Source organism: Phocoena phocoena, chromosome 5 (assembly GCF_963924675.1).
Source record: "Phocoena phocoena chromosome 5, mPhoPho1.1, whole genome shotgun sequence".
NCBI lineage: Eukaryota > Metazoa > Chordata > Mammalia > Artiodactyla > Phocoenidae > Phocoena > Phocoena phocoena.
Window position 1 is genome coordinate 1233876 of NC_089223.1, and position 17524 is coordinate 1251399.

Genomic DNA, 17524 nt, shown 5'->3' on the forward strand with positions numbered 1-17524 from the left:
GGACTAAGTCACGTACCTCCAAATAATAGCATATGTAAGGGAAATGTATTTCCTCACCAGAGGAGAAGCCCACCTGACCTGAGTGATTATTGCTAACACCATCAGTGATGAGTGCGGCTGGCAGTACGTACCCTCTGCCACCATATGAGGAGAAGAGCAGCTCACCTACTTGGAACCCTTCCCCCAAATCAATAACCTCAGTGTAATCACCAGGAAACATCTGAAGAACCTAAACTGAGGCCTCTTCTGCGAATTACCTGACCACTACTCTTCAAAACTGTCAAGGCCATGAAAGACCAAAAAAAGAAGCTCACAGATCGGAGGAGACTAAGGAGGCTTGAGGACAGAATGCAAGGCTCATCCTGGAAAGGATGCTGAACCAGAAGAAGCACACGGAGTGACCGCACTGCTGACATCTGTGTAAAGCGTGTAGCTCAGTGAGTGGCATTGTATGAATGCTGGCGTCTTAGTTACGCAAACATGTGGTGCTGACGGAAGGCATAACGTGGGGGGAACCTGGGAATATGGAAACTGTACCATCTTTGCAACATTCTGTAAATCTAAAATTATTCCAAAGTTTAAACTTTACTTTTTTTTAAAGAAGCAAACTCTAAAATCAGGAAGTTAGAGACACCTCCTCATGCAATCAACAACTTAATAAGAAATAGAAAAGAGTAAAAAGAACTGACTGGAAGAAAGACATCTTTCTCATGAATCATATCTTCTTTTGCACAAATCCAAAATAATTGCCAGAAGAATTATTAAAATAAAGAGCTTAGTGAGTTTGCGAGATACAAGACTGATACTAAAAAACTATACAATTAGAAATGCTAGATACAAGATCGCTACTAAAAAACTGACTGCCTTTCTATATACCAGCAATGTACAATTAGAAATGCTAGATACAAGATCGCTACTAAAAAACTGATTGCCTTTCTGTATACCAGCAATATACAATTAGAAATGCTAGATACAAGATCGCTACTAAAAAATTGACTGCCTTTCTATATACCAGCAATATACAATTAGAACTGTAATTTTCAAAAAGGGATTTTAGTAAGAGACCATAGAAAGAAGTCTAAATAATGATGCATCACATCTTTATAAAGAATAGTTTAGGGCTTCCCTGGTGGCGCAGTGGTTGGGAGTCCGCCTGCCGATGCAGGGGACGCGGGTTCGTGCCCCGGTCCGGGAAGATCCCACGTGCCGCGGAGCGGCTGGTCCCGTGAGCCATGGCCGCTGAGCCTGTGCGTCCGGAGCCTATGCTCTGCAATGGGAGAGGCCACAGCAGTGAGAGGCCCGCATACAGAAAAAAAACAAACAAACAAAAAAAAAAAAAAAAAAAAAAGAATAGTTTAAAACTGTACAGACAATAAAGAAGACCCAAATAATCGGAGAAGCATAAAGTTCTCAAGGACAGAAAGGTCGTTACAATAAGGATGTCAGTTCTTCTCAGAATGATCTATACGTGCAAGGCTATTTCAATAAAAATCACAGCAGGAGTTTTCAAGGAACTTGGTAACCTATTTCTGAAAACATATATTGAAAAGTAAAATGGTGAGGATGCTCGAAAAGGAGAGGAAAACAAGACGACTTCCCTACGACACAGCTTCTGTAACGCTACAGTAATTAAGACAGGGTCAATTTGGTACACAGCGGGGCACAGTAACCCCAAGGAACAGAACGGAGAACCGAGAAACAGGCCAGATCAGATACAAAAATCTGACCTGTAAGTTGGCTTTGCACATCATTGGAAGAAAGTGTGACTATTCAATAAATGATGTCAGGGGCTTCCCTGGTGGCGCAGTGGTTGAGAGTCCGCCTGCCGATGCAGGGGACACGGGTTCGTGCCCCGGTCCGGGAAGATCCCACATGGCGTGGAGCGGCTGGGCCCGTGAGCCACGGCCACTGAGCCTGCGCGTCCGGAGCCTGTGCTCTGCAACGGGAGAGGCCGCAGCAGTGAGAGGCCCTAGGACCGCAAACAATAAAAAATGCCTTTGCTGGGTTTCCCTGGTGGCGCAGTGGTTAAGAGTCCGCCTGCCGATGCAGGGGACGCGGGTTCGTGCCCCGGTCCGGGAAGATCCCACGTGCCGCGGAGCGGCTGGACCCGTAAGCCATGGCCGCTGAGCCTGCGCGTCCCGGAGCCTGTGCTCCGCAACGGGAGAGGCCAGAGCAGTGAGAGGCCCGCGTACCATAAAAAATAAAAATTAATTAATTAAATAAATAAATGATGTCAGGACTCTATGTGATACCCTAGTGAAGAACCTCACATCGATAAGATGAATTACAGATGAATCAAGGACTTAAATGTGGAAACCAAAGTTTAAATAGCCAAAGATCCCAGTAAAAACTGGGCAAAAGACATAAGCAGGCATTTCACAGCAAAGGATATCTGAGTAGCCAATAACAGTATGAAAATTTTCAAGCTCACTGCTAATAAGAAGAAACAAATAGGAACTGACATTAAGGTACAATTCTACACTTACCCTAATACCCAGAATTAAATGAATGCCAAATCAAAAGGTTGGCGAGAATGCAGAAAAACGAAATTTTGTATATTGTTGGTAGAACTGTAAATTGGTCACTTTTAAGAATAATTTAACTCTACCTCATGAAGTTGAAAATATTAATTTCTTAAGACAGCAATACCATTCTCAGCTATAGATTAGAAGAAAGTTTTCTTGCACTTTGGACAAGGAGAGTTGGAAATAAGCCAGACATTCATCAAAGCGGACAAGACAAGAAAGGTTGCCTATTTATACAATGGAGTACAGTCCGTCACAGAAAGCAAAGGATCCAAGCTCTCTGCATCCACATGAACTGGAAAAACATCACACTACATCAAGTCACAGGAGTAAGCAAGTAGTATTACCCCACTGATATATACTTCAAAAGAGGCAAAACATAATGTTTACAGTCTAGTTCACAGGGAGATGTGTACATGTGGTAAAATTCCAGAGAAAATTGGGAGGTCGAGGAAAAACAGAAAAACTTAAAACATGATTACATGTGCAGGAATAACAGGAAGGTAAATCAAGGAAGCACAAAAAGAAGGGATTTCGGAACTATTGGAAGAGTCACTTTTCTCGAGTCTCATATGGTGCGTGACGCTGAGCCACAAAATGCTACGGTAGGCGTCCTGGACGATAGTTTATCTTCTGCGATCTAACCACTCACATGCATCACACACACACGCGTGCACACACGCACGCACACAGGACGCTGCCTGTCCCGTCACACGTCCAGCCAGGCGTGCAGGTGTCACGCGGCCCTCCCGGCACTGACCTGTGGGAACAGAACTCCTGTCACTGCCACTGCTGTCACGGATCCTTTGTCTCGGACCCAGGAGCCTCCTGTCTGCAATCAGCATCCATGAAACTGTGGTAGGTTAACTTGCTACTTTGCAAGGAGGGCCAAACCTTAAACCCTCTGCAGTTTTTACAACATTATGTAATCCTCCACATGAAAAGAAGGCAAGAGGTGCAGAACGGCATGGTGAAAAAACATCTCTACGAGGGTTAGAAAAATGGATTTTAGTACGTGTTGAGTTATAAAACATGAATGAGATCTAGGGCAGCTACTTTACTTCTCTGGCTTGTTTGCTTATCTATAAAATGAAGGGTTGAATAACACCATCTCCAAAAATAGCTAGAATAACTTATCCTTCTCAAAGCCTAAAATTAGAGATGTAAGCGAAAAAATAACCTGAAACGCATAGCCACAGAAAGAAGAACTTGAAAGAAAAAATGTAACTATATATAAATATCAAAGATACAAATTGTGATGACAGCAAGTATAAAGTTTATCTTATCTGTATTGAAATATTTATCTGTAATATACCATAAAGAGAAAATTCTCTTTTAACTTGTATATCAAAGGGAAAATAAAGAACCCCACAAAGAAGCTCAAGTGAAATATTTTCATGATATACAAATGCCATTGAAGTGAAAAATCTTCCCTGAGACCACCCAACCTTGACAAGTATATTCACATAGGATTTAAAGACTAATATTTGTATGACATACGGTAGGTGGTCTTTTGCGTGGGTGAAATACTCCAGCTGACTCTGGTTCATGAAAGCTTCTAGGAGAATTATGATAAATTTCTACCTGGCCAACTATAATGTTAGCCTAAATGTTTAATTCTGCTCTCAGAACTGTACTTCTTCCTTGTAATGAAATATTCAAATTTCTTAGTTCTGGGTGTATGTATGTATGTATGTATCTATTTGTGTACCTATGGATACTGGATAGTATGGATAAAATGTATGCATGGACACTGCTCTTTCTTTTTATAGCTTACTATTTATCTTATTGATTTGGCTATAAGGAAGCTCAAATGTAAAAGTTTTGGCACTAGTGGTAACTCTGGCACAACCTTCGTTCCTTTACTTGGCTTTTGATTCTATTCCTTATTTTATAAATTGTTTTACTCTATATGTAATTTTTTTTACCATATATTACCTCAAATTACTATCAGATGTAGATAGAAACAGAGCTTAAATAAGGTTGTAAATTTCTTGGATCATCAGAAAAACATAAGAGAACAAAAGATGCCATTTAAAATCACAGCCTCAAAATGAAGCAACTTGAAAGACTGTAACAGTGGTTACACTGTTGGAATTTCAAGTACGATCACTTACTTGCATATGTCATCTTCTGGGTCTTCAAGCCCAAATCTCTCATCAAATGTGAGCTGTATCCATACATTTTCCTCTACTGCTACTAATCTCCATACCAAGACCATATTTCTTGGATAGGTATGAGGAAACCTCGGGCTGTGAATACTTCCATTAGTAGACACAGTAATAATTCTCTCATGCTGGGGATCTTGTACTCCTGAAAGTAAAAACATAAGCATAGACATACACTTAGAACAGACATTTCAAAAATTACAGGTTTCAAAATAACTTCTGAAAAAAGGTAACCAATACAAGCCCAAAGTTTCCCATGAACTGTAAGGACTAAATGATTTCAACCCTTAAATGACCTCGAAAAACGAAATGAGGTCAAAGCAATGGTATCAATTTCTCGTTGTAAGGGAACTAACAGCGGTCTATGAAGATATGAAATTGTAAGAAATGTTGCAGGACTTCTCAGTGACTTTAAAAGGCTAACATGAATTTTACATTTCTAAGAGGAGAATACAGTATAAAATCGCTTCCAGGTTTATTAGGCATGGCAAGCTTTTACACGGTGAAACGCCAAAATACATTGTTATTAATATCTTTTTCTTTTGCTTAGATTGTTGGGGGAGACATGAGGGGACCGGCAAATTGAAACAATTTGTTGAGACAAAAGCGTTCTTTTTTTATTGAAGCATAGTTGACTTACAGTGTTTCAGGTGTACAGCAACATGATTCATTTATATAGAGATATTTTTTTCAGATTCTTTTCCATTATAGGTCATTACAAGATATTGAATATAGTTTCCTGTGCTATACAGTAGGTCCCAGCTGTTTATCTATTTTACACACGGTAGCGTAGAGACAAAAGTGTTCTTATATCCACCCAACTGAGAGTTCATAATGAGAGGAAACAAATAATTGGTATTTGGAAAAGGAGCAGCTGTTTACCTACACAAAGAAAATCTAAGAAGTAAGACAGTTACACGTTTTCAGGCCATGAAAATCCAATCCATTGTTTGCTAAATCCCAGTAAAAAAAAAAAAAACAAAACCTTTTAAAGACTCTTTTATTCAATTTCTAAAACAATTTAAAAGTCCTAAACTGCATCTTGAACACATGAAGTAATGTGCGTGGCACAACACTTGACACGTTGTTTGTTCAACTTTGATACACTCATAACATCAGGACAACAATATTATACTGTACCAATACCTCATTCGTTTTCATGATTTAGAGATATACTTCACAAGACTGAACTTTGTATTTGCAGTATTATAGAGAGAAGAATATCATTACTTTATAAGCACCATTCCTCCTTTATTTCCCAACATCCAATCTCAATATATGCATAGTTACTTTCAGAAATATGAAAAAAATCTCATTTTACTGACTGCTTTTAGGTACGTCCCATCAAACTGTGCAACAGAGTTGTCTAAGGCCTATTACATCGTTGACATTTTATACTAAACTACATTTTTCTTCTCTCTCTTTTTTTCTTCTATTATGGTTTTCTGCCTTTTCCCCTTCAATTCTTTCACTCCCATACCCTACTTCCCTTTTTCTAATTGAAACATACTTGATTTACCGTATTGTGTTAGTTTCAGGTGTACAGCAAAGTGATTCAGTGATACATACATATGTATCTACTTTTTTCAGATTCTTTTCCATTACAGGTCATTACAAGACACTGAGTACAGTTCCCTGTGCTCTACAGGGGATTTCTTTGTTTTATAGACAGTAGTATGGATCTATGAATCCTAATTCCTTTTTGACCAACGGACTCCTCCATGCCAAGTTTGCCTGCTAAGTATTTCAGCTCCACGTGCTCTCTCCATGATTTTACACCGATGACCCTGCTTCCCGCTCTGGAAGGCAGACTCTGAGGCGACCCCCAATGTCCCTCACGCGTCAGGAGCCTCTGCCTTGAGCGGGTGGAAGCTGTGACACGGATGGGGTATTACTCCCATAATCAGGTCCGTTAACTCTGAGTTAACCAAAAGTTAGGTTACAGGAGAAGCCTAACCTAATAGGGTGAGCCCTTAACAGAAGCTGGCCCTTCTTGATCTTAGAAATTCCAAGTGTGAAAGACACTCAATGGGGAAAATTCCGTGTGGTGGCCTTGGAAAGGGAGCAGGTTGTGTTCCCAGGATGTGGGCGGCTGAGAGGTACCGAGGAAGAGGGGGCTTTATCCTGAAACCTCAAGAGACCTCGATGAATCGGAGGCAGACTCTTCACCGGTCTCCAGAAAAGAATCGAATCTCGCTCACACCTTGATTTTAGTCTTGTAAAAACTTGGAGCAAAAGCCCAGTCTCCCAGGCCTGGATTTCTGAGCTCCAGAGCTGAGAGCAAACAGGGTGTATAAAACCGCGGGTTCGTGGTGATTTCTTACCTAACAGTAGACAATTAATATACCTTCTGTTGTGCACAAAGCTATTTGATTTGCAAGTATGTCTTTTTGCCCTTTGTTCTTCAACGGCACTTAGAGTAATTGTAGCAACTTTTCATTTACTATTTATGTGACTCAAAATACATATTTCACACTGATAAAATGCAACTTAAGAATATGCTCTATGAAACTTCTTGAATTCAAAAGACAACGTCAAGGGTTATTTATTAGTGAGAATGTGATTCGGGTTAAAGAATACCTGTTTTAGTGTTAAAACACCCCAAATAATTTTAACAAGGTGTAGTTATGGTTCTTAAAGCAGCTTTTTCATTCTCTTAAACTCAGCTGTTTCAACAATGAGCCTGTTAGGTATGATTTTATATTGTCTAAGACAAGGTAAAGACAAACATAATTTCCTTTGAATATACAGTGCATATAATGGGTAATATCATCATATTAGTAAATACGCCTTAAGTGCCATAGGATGTTTAAACTAAATAATTATTATTTATAATCATCACTTGTGCAAAAGCATGTTCCCTCTCATTGGGGGCTAATGTTCGATATGGCCATAGGTTATGTTAACATATATCAAATAATCAATACCTCTCTTGTGCACATAATTTAGCACCAGTATATCTCATAAGGACACAGAAGGATCTATCAAGTTAGATGAATTCTCCTCTATACTGACAATTTTTTAAAGAAAATGATTATAATCTACTATTAAAATTAAGTGAATACGTTGTCTGTTTTCAAAGATTTCTTTTAAAAATGAGATTATTTCCCCACTATCTAAATTTTAATACAATAGCCTACATATTTCAGAGGTATTTTAGAGCAGTAGCTTATATCAAGAGTCCTTCTCATTTTAGCAGCTGATATTTTTTTAATGAATTAATTTTTTCCAATCAAATTTATTAAAATATATTATTTGCCCCATTCTGTCTCAAAAAAGAAAAAAAAACAAGAGTGCCTTATATCATCCACAGCACTGTTTACAAATATAACAGTGTTTACGCTTTCATATGCGTAAACTACATGGCTACTAAAAGATCTGAATTCTATTTTTATACCTTCAGTCAAAAAAGTACATGGCTAAAATGTATATACTTAGATTGTGTTTACATCTTTATTTTTTCCTTTATAGTCCACAATTCCATTAAACTATAATTAAGCATAATTTTAAGGCTGAAAATCTAGGCCTTATTTGTGGTAAAAGAATTGTAAATTTCCTTTTAAGTTAAATTGCTGCTCCTCCAAAATCATCTCAGAACGCAGTGAGGTTTGCCACCAAATGCATATGATTTGCCCATGACTGTCAACGTTACATGTAAATCTCAAACAACGAGGCCTATAATCGAAAAGGAAAAAAAAGAAGCAACAAAGAGTAGGATCTACCAAAATAAGACTTTGCATTCGTAGCTCAGTTGCTTAAGAAATCGTCTTTCCAAACACAGAACTTTACTAGGATTTTAGGGATGAGACAAGTACCTATTTTGTGACTACTTTATTGAACGTTTGCTTTTCCTAAACAATGGACAGTACACTCAAAGAAAGTACCAAAGAAATGAAACAAATGTTTGTCAGCAATCATTGACGTGTTTACAACATGCTCCTTGCAATGCATCCTCAACAAGAATAAGTCTTGTTCATCCAGATAAGACAGCATGAAAAGTGAAAATATAAACACTAAATTTTAAAAATTAAAATTAACACCATTTCATATTATCCTACCCAACCCTCCTTGAGGTCAAAGTATTGAAAACTAACATGAAATAACAATAGAAAAGGAAAAGAAGGGAGATTAATAATGTGAAGACTCTAAAATTGTTGACTAAATATGTTCACATACAATTCAGTTATGAAGAATCATTACACATCTGTATGTACTCAATAAGTTAACAGTAAAACCAAAGCAATTTCATAATATTTGCCATGCATTTCAGACTGTTAGCCCCTTTAAAAGTATATTTATTGGGCTTCCCTGGTGGCGCAGTTGTTGGGAGTCCGCCTGCCGATGCAGGGGACACGGGTTCGTACCCCGGTCCAGGAAGATCCCACATGTCGCAGAGCGGCTGGGCCCGTGAGCCATGGCCGCTGGGCCTGCGCATCCGGAGCCTGTGCTCCGCAACGGGAGAGGCCACAGCAGTGAGAGGCCCACGTACGGAAAAAAAAAAGTATATTTATTAAGAACGAAAGAGGGAATGAGTAAGAGAATCATGAAAAGCAAAAAAAAAAAAAAATTTAATGCTTGAAAATCTGTATTATTTAAAAAGATAACATCAAAAAAGAAGTTCTGTAGGGAGTTCCCTGGTGGACCAGTGGGCAAGACTCCACGCTCCCAATGCAGGGGGCCTAGGTTCCATCCCTGGCCAGGGAACCAGATCCCACATGCATGCCGCAACCAAGACCCGGAGCACCAAAATAAATACATAAATAAACATTAAAAAAAAAAAAGTCTGTGGACAATATATAATTCCTAAAGAAAGAGAAACCATCTGTCCTTCTCCATGCTAATGCTTTAAGTTGGCAATAGCAGAAAAGACCTGGAGGATTAAGAATGAGGTAAAAAGAAAGGCCTCCAGTTTTGGTTTAGCTTTAAGTTCTGAAGAATTCTGGTTCCTGTTCACATAGGGAGGGCGTAGGGATGTGTCCCCATAAACTGGTAGATTTCACAGGTGTCTTGTGAGATTTTTGATGCGTTTACTTACAAATATATGTTATCTTCAAATTGCGTTAGAAAAGGTATTTCTGTAATAGTCAGGTGCACCTATTTCCAAATCCTTCCTTGATGCATACACATACGCACTGGTCTTATTTGTGCTTTGGTCTGCTCACTATTTTTTTTGCCTGTGATGATCTTTCTTTATCTTAATCTTGCTAGTTTTTTATATGGTTATTTCCATTTTCAATCTCATTAACTCTTAATTAGCAAATTTCACTTTTAACAAAAGTTAGTTAAAATCATTTAACATATATATACATGCACACATACAAATATATATATATGTGTTTGTTGCTACTTTCGCTGGCTCCATAAATTGGCACTTTTTGCCTAGAAAATCCAGAGTAATCTCACCTAATCTTACTTGATTCTGTAGAGAGAACGTATACTTGAACTCCACAGCGCAAACAAATCTCCCTCCATAAATTCCAAACTATATAGAAGTACCTTGTTTTCATGCTTGATATTTTAAATTCTGACTATTGTACAAAAGTACAATAATACTTAATACAATAACACAAAAAAATTGAGGCTCAAGTTTTTGTTTTCTTATTGGCTCCATCTACTGTTTCCCATACTTTAAAACAACAGCAAAATAAAACAGACAATCAAAAAAAGTTAGTGTCGTCTACCTCAAACTGTTCACAAATTGCGAAAAAAATGTTCACTAAGGGAAAATAAAAGATTGCTATATTAAGTAAGCCATAAAAACAAATGCAATTATTTAAAATATGCCCAACTGAAGTTCTTGAATTTATTCTAGGAGATGATCATTTTATGCCTCAAGGGAATGACAGTCAAAAATCATGTATTGAGAACCTATTATGTTTCATGCACTGTACCAAGGGCTTGGGACATCAGAACAAGACAAAGCCTTGTCCTCTTAATGTGACAACTTCTAGGACTGTAATTTAGTATCATTCCTAGACTAGGTATTCTAGTAAATACATATTCAATTATCAAAACCCACTTCAGATGTCACCTTTTATGGAATGTAATCCTCAATTCCCTTTGTACATTCCTTTAGGGCTGCATTTTTAAAATTTTATTTTATTGAAGTATAGTTGATTTGCAACGTTGTATTAATTTCTGCTGTGCAGGAAAGTATTCAGTTATACAGATATGTACATTCTTTCTTATATTCTTTTCCATTGTGGTTTAACTCCAGGAGATTGGATAGAGTTCCCTGTGCTATACAGTAGGACCTTGTGGTTTACCCTTCCTATATAACAGTTTTCATCTGCTAATCCCAAACTCCCAATCCATCCCTCTCCCACCCCCTCTCCCTTGGCAACCACAAGTCTGTTCTCTAGGTAGGACGGCATACTTTAATCATCACGTGTAGGCTGACGTTTCTTTCTTTTCTGCCACGCTCTGAACCTCTAGTGAGGTAGAAAATCTTCTAGGCAGAACTGATTTTGGAGTCTGTAACCAGTATCTAGCTCCGTGCCTGGCACATGGCACCACATAGTACATACTGTTAGTATAAAGACACTTGATATCTTGGAACTTGGCAATAAAACAGTTTCAACGCTCCATCCTTCATTCATAAGTTTCCAGAGACAATACATATGAGAATAAGAAGCTTTTACAATGTACATTCCTCCCCAATTAAAGTCCCTTAATTCATATTTACTCCAAGTTCATCTATTATAACCTACATATATAGTTCAGCTGAAGGTGACAGATTACTCATTACTGAGATTTGCCATTTTCTTAACATACTCACTCATTTTAAAATAAAACGTGTTTTATAATTTTACCACACTGAGAATGCCACAATTACTGTCATTATTTTATCTTAACTCTGAACTATGAATCAGTTGACAATAAGAATCTGTTATTTTGGGGCTTACCTGGTGGCGCAGTGGTTAAGAATCCGCCTGCCGATGCAGGGGACACGGGTTCGAGCCCTGGTCCGGGAAGATCCCACGTGCCGCGGAGCAACTAAGCCTGTGTGCCACAACTACTGAGCCTGCGCTCTAGAGCCCGCGAGCCACACCGAAGACCCCAAGCAGCCAAAAATAGAGTAATGAATTAATTTTTAAAAATCTGTTCTTTTAGGCAAGACACTTGATATCAGGGTTTATTTTTTTTATAAACTAGAGATAATCAGAGACTGCTTTAAAGTTCATATGAAACGATGCTCGTATAAACTAACCACCTTGATAATTACAAATCAGTATGTATGTGAAGGAGAAACTTGGTCCATCATATTCGGCCTAATTCAAACACAGTGAGAAAGAAAATTTATTATCAGGTATCCAGTTTTTCTGATGTTAGTAAATAGAAGATTGATATGGAAGATAATGCAAAGTTGGTCAATATGTATACGGAATCCAATTTCACAAAGATCAAAAACTGATGACGCCAGAAGCAGTAATTTTTCGGCAGTGATGCAAATTTCTGATTCCCTTCTACAGGCTGATCGCAGAAGGAGGAAAGAGGATAACTTTGTAGAAATTATGCCATTTCTTTGACTTGGCACTATCTTTAAAAAGAGGTTTGAATTCTTTCGTATCTAAAAAGAAGTAAAAGAATTCAGCCATAAGCCTCCTACCTACCTATGAGCAACGGTAAGAAATGAGCGCCCATGTTCAGAAGTTCATAGCAAATCTTCCAAATGCAATGAGGGAAAGTTTATAGACGAGCATCTGCACAGCATCCCTCCCCCTGCCCACCAGCACTGTGAAGCAGCCCTGGTTGCCTCTACCCAGAAATATGCCTGGAAAATCAACACGAGTCCATTTCCCTCATTGCATGGATGGCTCTAAGGGGCCAGAGTGAATCCAATGGCTTTTTTTTTTTTCCCCCCTCAACAGTTGGGGATTAGACCATGTTGGGCACAGAAGTAAGGTCCAGAGCTGCTGTAGCCAATAAGCTGTCATATTAGAATCCAGTCTGACGGAAAAGTCAATGCACAGAAGTAGACAGACACACAGCAGTATAGCAAAGAGGAGCCAGATCCCAGCTGAAACCACACAGTAAATTCAGCCCACCTCTGGGCTTCTCGGGTACATGACTAAACAAATCACTTTTACTATTATTCGAGTTAGAGTTAGGATTTTTACGCATGCGACCAAAATCAAAATGGGCCGTGGTTCAGGCCCATTATCCTGGCGTGATTATTGCCGGTGTTCCCTGTTCATGCTTGAAAATATCTGGATTAATGTTACAAAGGACACGGCAAGTAAGATCTATAAAGCTCTTCTGCTGTTGAGGCATGAGATATAGAAATGGTAATGATTTGACAGCATGGCATTTTAGCCTTAAGGTAGTGGTAAAAATAACCTATTTGGGCTTTATACAATGGGGTATGACATAACATTTTCAGTGAAGGCTCAATTATGGGAGACACACTGGCAATAATCTTCTTAGCTCTTAGCGCTGCAGGACAAATCGCCAGGAATATAAACACAGAATCTCCTTAAAGCTATTACTGCACACCAATTAGTAACGAATATGATTGTACACACATTACACAGAAACATGTCTGAGCAATGCTATTAGTTTTCATTCTGCATTAAACTGTGCACTATTTTACACACCACAAGGCGGCTAAAACCAGAACAGAGACAAATGAGGAATAGAAGAAACGTCCACTTTAAAGGTTCACTATTGATTTCATTTTTTCAATGTTTAATTGACCCTCCTGTTGAATTAAACTATTATTCAGTGTAGGAAGTTTACATTAAATACCAGGAGCTCTGAGATATTTTAAGCAGCGAAATGTATTTACGTGAAATATCACGACACATGATTAAGCGCAAATTCATATTACTTAACCTCTAGACAAATATGCTTATTTAAGAAAAGATATGTCCAATACAGAACCTAATCCATTTGGAGACTCAGGATCTGTCAGTGTATCGTACCTGCACTGGATGTATAATTTACACCATTCAGATGGAATTTACCAGCAATTTCAAATGTGGAAAGCAGTGACCTATTTCTTTGTGAACACACAATGTCTAGTGTAGTGACATTTTGATGGGAAGATGTTTAAAATGCATCAAGGAGGGCTTCCCTGGTGGCGCAGTGGTTAAGAGTCCGCCTGCCGATGCAGGGGACACGGGTTCGTGCCCCGGTCTGGGAAGATCCCACATCCACGCAGCGGCTGGGCCCGTGAGCCATGGCCGCTGAGCCTGCGCGTCCGGAGCCTGTGCTCCGCAACGGGAGAGGCCACAGCAGTGAGAGGCCCGCGTACCGGGGAAAAAAAAAAAAAAAAAAAAAATGCATCAAGGAAAATAATCATGAAACAGTAATCAGTACAAACTTACTCATTAAATAAGGCCATTCGTATATGACTTAAGTGAATTTTTAAAGTATGTTTAAAATTCTCTCTTATGTTAAACTCTGAATTAGGCAAAATAAATGATTTCTAAGAAACAATAAAATAGGAACCTGTTTCAGCCTTAATATATTCAACCATCATCAGTGTTGACGAATGAGACTTTTCTGCTTCTAGTTATATTTATCATTAAAGATGAATGCATATAATTTATAGGTATTGAGCCTATGAGTTTCTTATGAGTAACATCCAAAGATAGGAAAAGTAATAAATTTGGTCACTTCTATGCAAATCGTGTCCTCCCATCTTCTGTTTTAAATGTTATTAATTAAACACTCTCAATAATGGAGAGCGTTTGGGTTTGCATCTCTTTCCGTAAGCAACGTATGAGATTTACAAGTTACATCTACAGCAGGATCTTTGGTTTCAGTGGTAATTCCACATCAAGAGAGCAGGAATAAGAGAAGAGCAGTTACACTGGACGTGATGGCCCTTCACAGGCCACGTTCAAGCAGACTTACGCTCGTGAATATTCGAACCATTCTGCCCTGCTAGAAAACATCACCTCCCTTCCCCACCCTCCAAAACCAACAACCGTCCTCAATAGTAAAGTGATGTTAGAATGTGTATAAAACACAACTGTGAGACTTTTAAAAGAAGTGGAAGTCGCAAATGAATAATACCGATAAAACACATAATTTTGGTGGGGAAATAGATTACTTAAATTTTATTTCTCAAAGCAAAGGCATTTTTTTTATAATGACCAGGAGATACCAAATCATGCCAAGCTATTTCATCTCAGCGTATGTTATTTTATCATCTAGTTGGGCTATTATAAGGGAGAAAATAAGCACAAACATGAAGATGTCGAATAATTGGCCTGAATATAACCGTTAGCAGAGTTCTTCAGCAACAGCTAGTTTTATGACAATAGTTTTAAAATCAAACCAAAGATCCAGAGACGAGCGGTCTAAAAAGAGGAGCTGAAACACAGGATGGGACAGAGTCACGGAGATACATATTTTGAATTTTGAACACAATTTCAAAGCAGGAACTGAACTGAACTTTACAGAGTCCACTGGAAGTTTCGTTTGTGAGGAGGGATGATTCTCTGACACTCCTTATCACTGGTTCCTTCAACATTATTCAAAAATACCTACTCCCCTAGCTTCTGATCTCAGGGAAGATTCTGAGGATACGTCTGTCAGACTGGACGGTGTCAGATGCCACAAGAAGATTAAGAATCCTTCTGCGTGGTGTCTGCACTGTTTACGTGAGTGTAATCTCCAGCCAGCAAATGGACCAGCTGCATTCGTGACCTCCCAGCAAGGGAACAGACCTGTCTCAACAGAGCATTTCCTTGAAAATTCTTGCCCGTGAAATCTGATTTTGATGCTGAAAACTCTCCACCCATGTTTCCTATAAATCCATCCATCCCTCTTCTGAAAGAAATCGAACATTGTCCAAAGAAATGGAACAAAGTTATGGAAACACATGCCCAGGGAGTGAGGGGAAGCGGGAGAAAACAAGTACAAATTGTACTTAATTTAATTACAGCAACTATAGTAATACTAATTACCTTGACATGTGGCTATCTATCACTCTTATTTTCCAGTAGAGATCAGGCTTTTTAAAGAAAGATATTCATAACAGAAGCCTCAAGGACAACTACACTAATCGCTTAAAACACATGATTTAAATTTACAGAGATGTATTCCTGCACAGCCACACAAACCATCAAAATATTTATTTTATAGCAGCCGTCATACTTTCAAATTTGATTGCAATGTTGTGATCCTGTTAAAAGTCATCCGGAACAAAAGATTTATGATGGGGAAGCGACATACCAAGAAAAAGCCCCTGATATTAAAAAATGTGTTAAGACTTTTACTCAGGAATTAACAAGAACCTTTTTTATTCAGTAAGTTCTGCCAAAGAAAGTTAAGTATCAATGAAGGATGAAAAAGAGCTCCAAGAAGCACGAGAATAATCAATTACACCTTGAGAAACATCCTGCTACTCTCTCTGCAACGTAACAGCCAAAGCAATACGCCAGGGGACGTTACCTTGAACACATCAGAGAATACACGATTGAGAACAGAGATGTTTCAGTAAGCACGCTGCAGTCTGCAGATCATTAGGAATATGAAAACAGCCCTGAAGCACCGGCACAACTGGCCAGACGTTCAGAAGCACAAGGATGTGAGGACTCCCACTATGAAAGGAAAACAGTCAAGTCTACACTTGCTCACGTCGAAGAATCAGGTAACAATGTGATCCCACCTAAAGAAATTCTCTGCTTTAGCAGGGTTCATTGTGTAAACCTTAATCACGTGAGATGATGTCAAGCGTGTATAAGAAACGTTTAAAATGGAGAGTAAATAAAATATATGTTCCGCTTACCTTTCAAATGTTCTCTCTCCTCTTTTCTATGCCAGTCCAGATGCTTGGGGATAGTTCCTCCCTGCCAGTAGATGGAGATAGTAAAATTGAGTCTTTTGATGACCTCAAATCCTAATCTAGGGGGTTCAGAATCTTCAGTTTCAGATTTTGGAAGTAAAAATAGTTTGAATGATTGAGAAGACGCACAAAGTTCGTAATAAGTGTTATCTGAGTCAGTCAAGTGAACTCGTATTCATGGTCATTCGTAACAATCTGTAAGGGAGAGGTCTTGGCTGGCATAGAAAAAAATTAAAGAAAGAGCATTATTTTGTAGGATATATTCCCTTGACGCTTGACGCTTCATCCTTCCCAGATCTTGCGCGTTTACTCAACTAGTGTTTATTAAGCAGCTACTCAAAATTACAGGTTACGGACCCGATGTTTCCGTACACGTTATCTCTTTAATATTTTTAACAACCCTGTGAAGTAGTAATAACTATCCCCTAGTATCTTGTCCCAGAAACTGTATTTTTAAAAGTTCCAAAGGGTGAGCTGACGCTTGCTTGCCAAGGTTCTGTGGTCCACACGATGCGTAGTTAATGGCTTCTCGGATTTAGGCAGAATTAAGTTTCTCCTTCCTACTGATAAAGGGACCTTGAATCTACCCCTTATCCTCTTCACAAGTAAAATCTAGGTTTCAATACTCTTCGTTGTCTGGTTTTGCCTCGATTTCAACATAACATATTCTGGGAAACTAGGGCATTATACAGCCACTTAAACAAGAGTAATACCAAATTTGTTCGAGAATGACCGACTAAAGTAAAACCACTCTCTGTGTACAAGTCACTGTAGTCTTTCTGCCCAAATGAATACACTAATATTTATATACCTCTTTCTAGTTCTTATAAATGATGTTCAGATTACAAAATGTTTTCTTATACACAGGTTTCTTCCGGCTACCTCAACAGCCTGAAAGACCAAATGTATTACGCAAACTTTATTAGCGTAAAAATAGAGGTGGTCGTCACAGTAAGTTGGCCATACAATTTCTTGTCCAAACCAACACATTTTTAAGCCTGAAAGAGGGCAGTATCATTAACTGTGTCAGG

At 38.7% G+C, this 17524-nt stretch overlaps 1 protein-coding gene across 1 annotated transcript in view; it reads right to left on the reverse strand.

Annotated features, from left to right (window-relative positions):
* PDGFC (platelet derived growth factor C) overlaps nt 1–17524 on the reverse strand; it is a 216769-nt gene that overhangs the window by 85205 nt on the left and 114040 nt on the right. The window contains exon 2 of the mRNA XM_065878195.1: nt 4643–4838. Coding sequence (XP_065734267.1) covers nt 4643–4838 — 196 coding nt within the window. The remainder of the gene's footprint in view (nt 1–4642; nt 4839–17524) is intronic.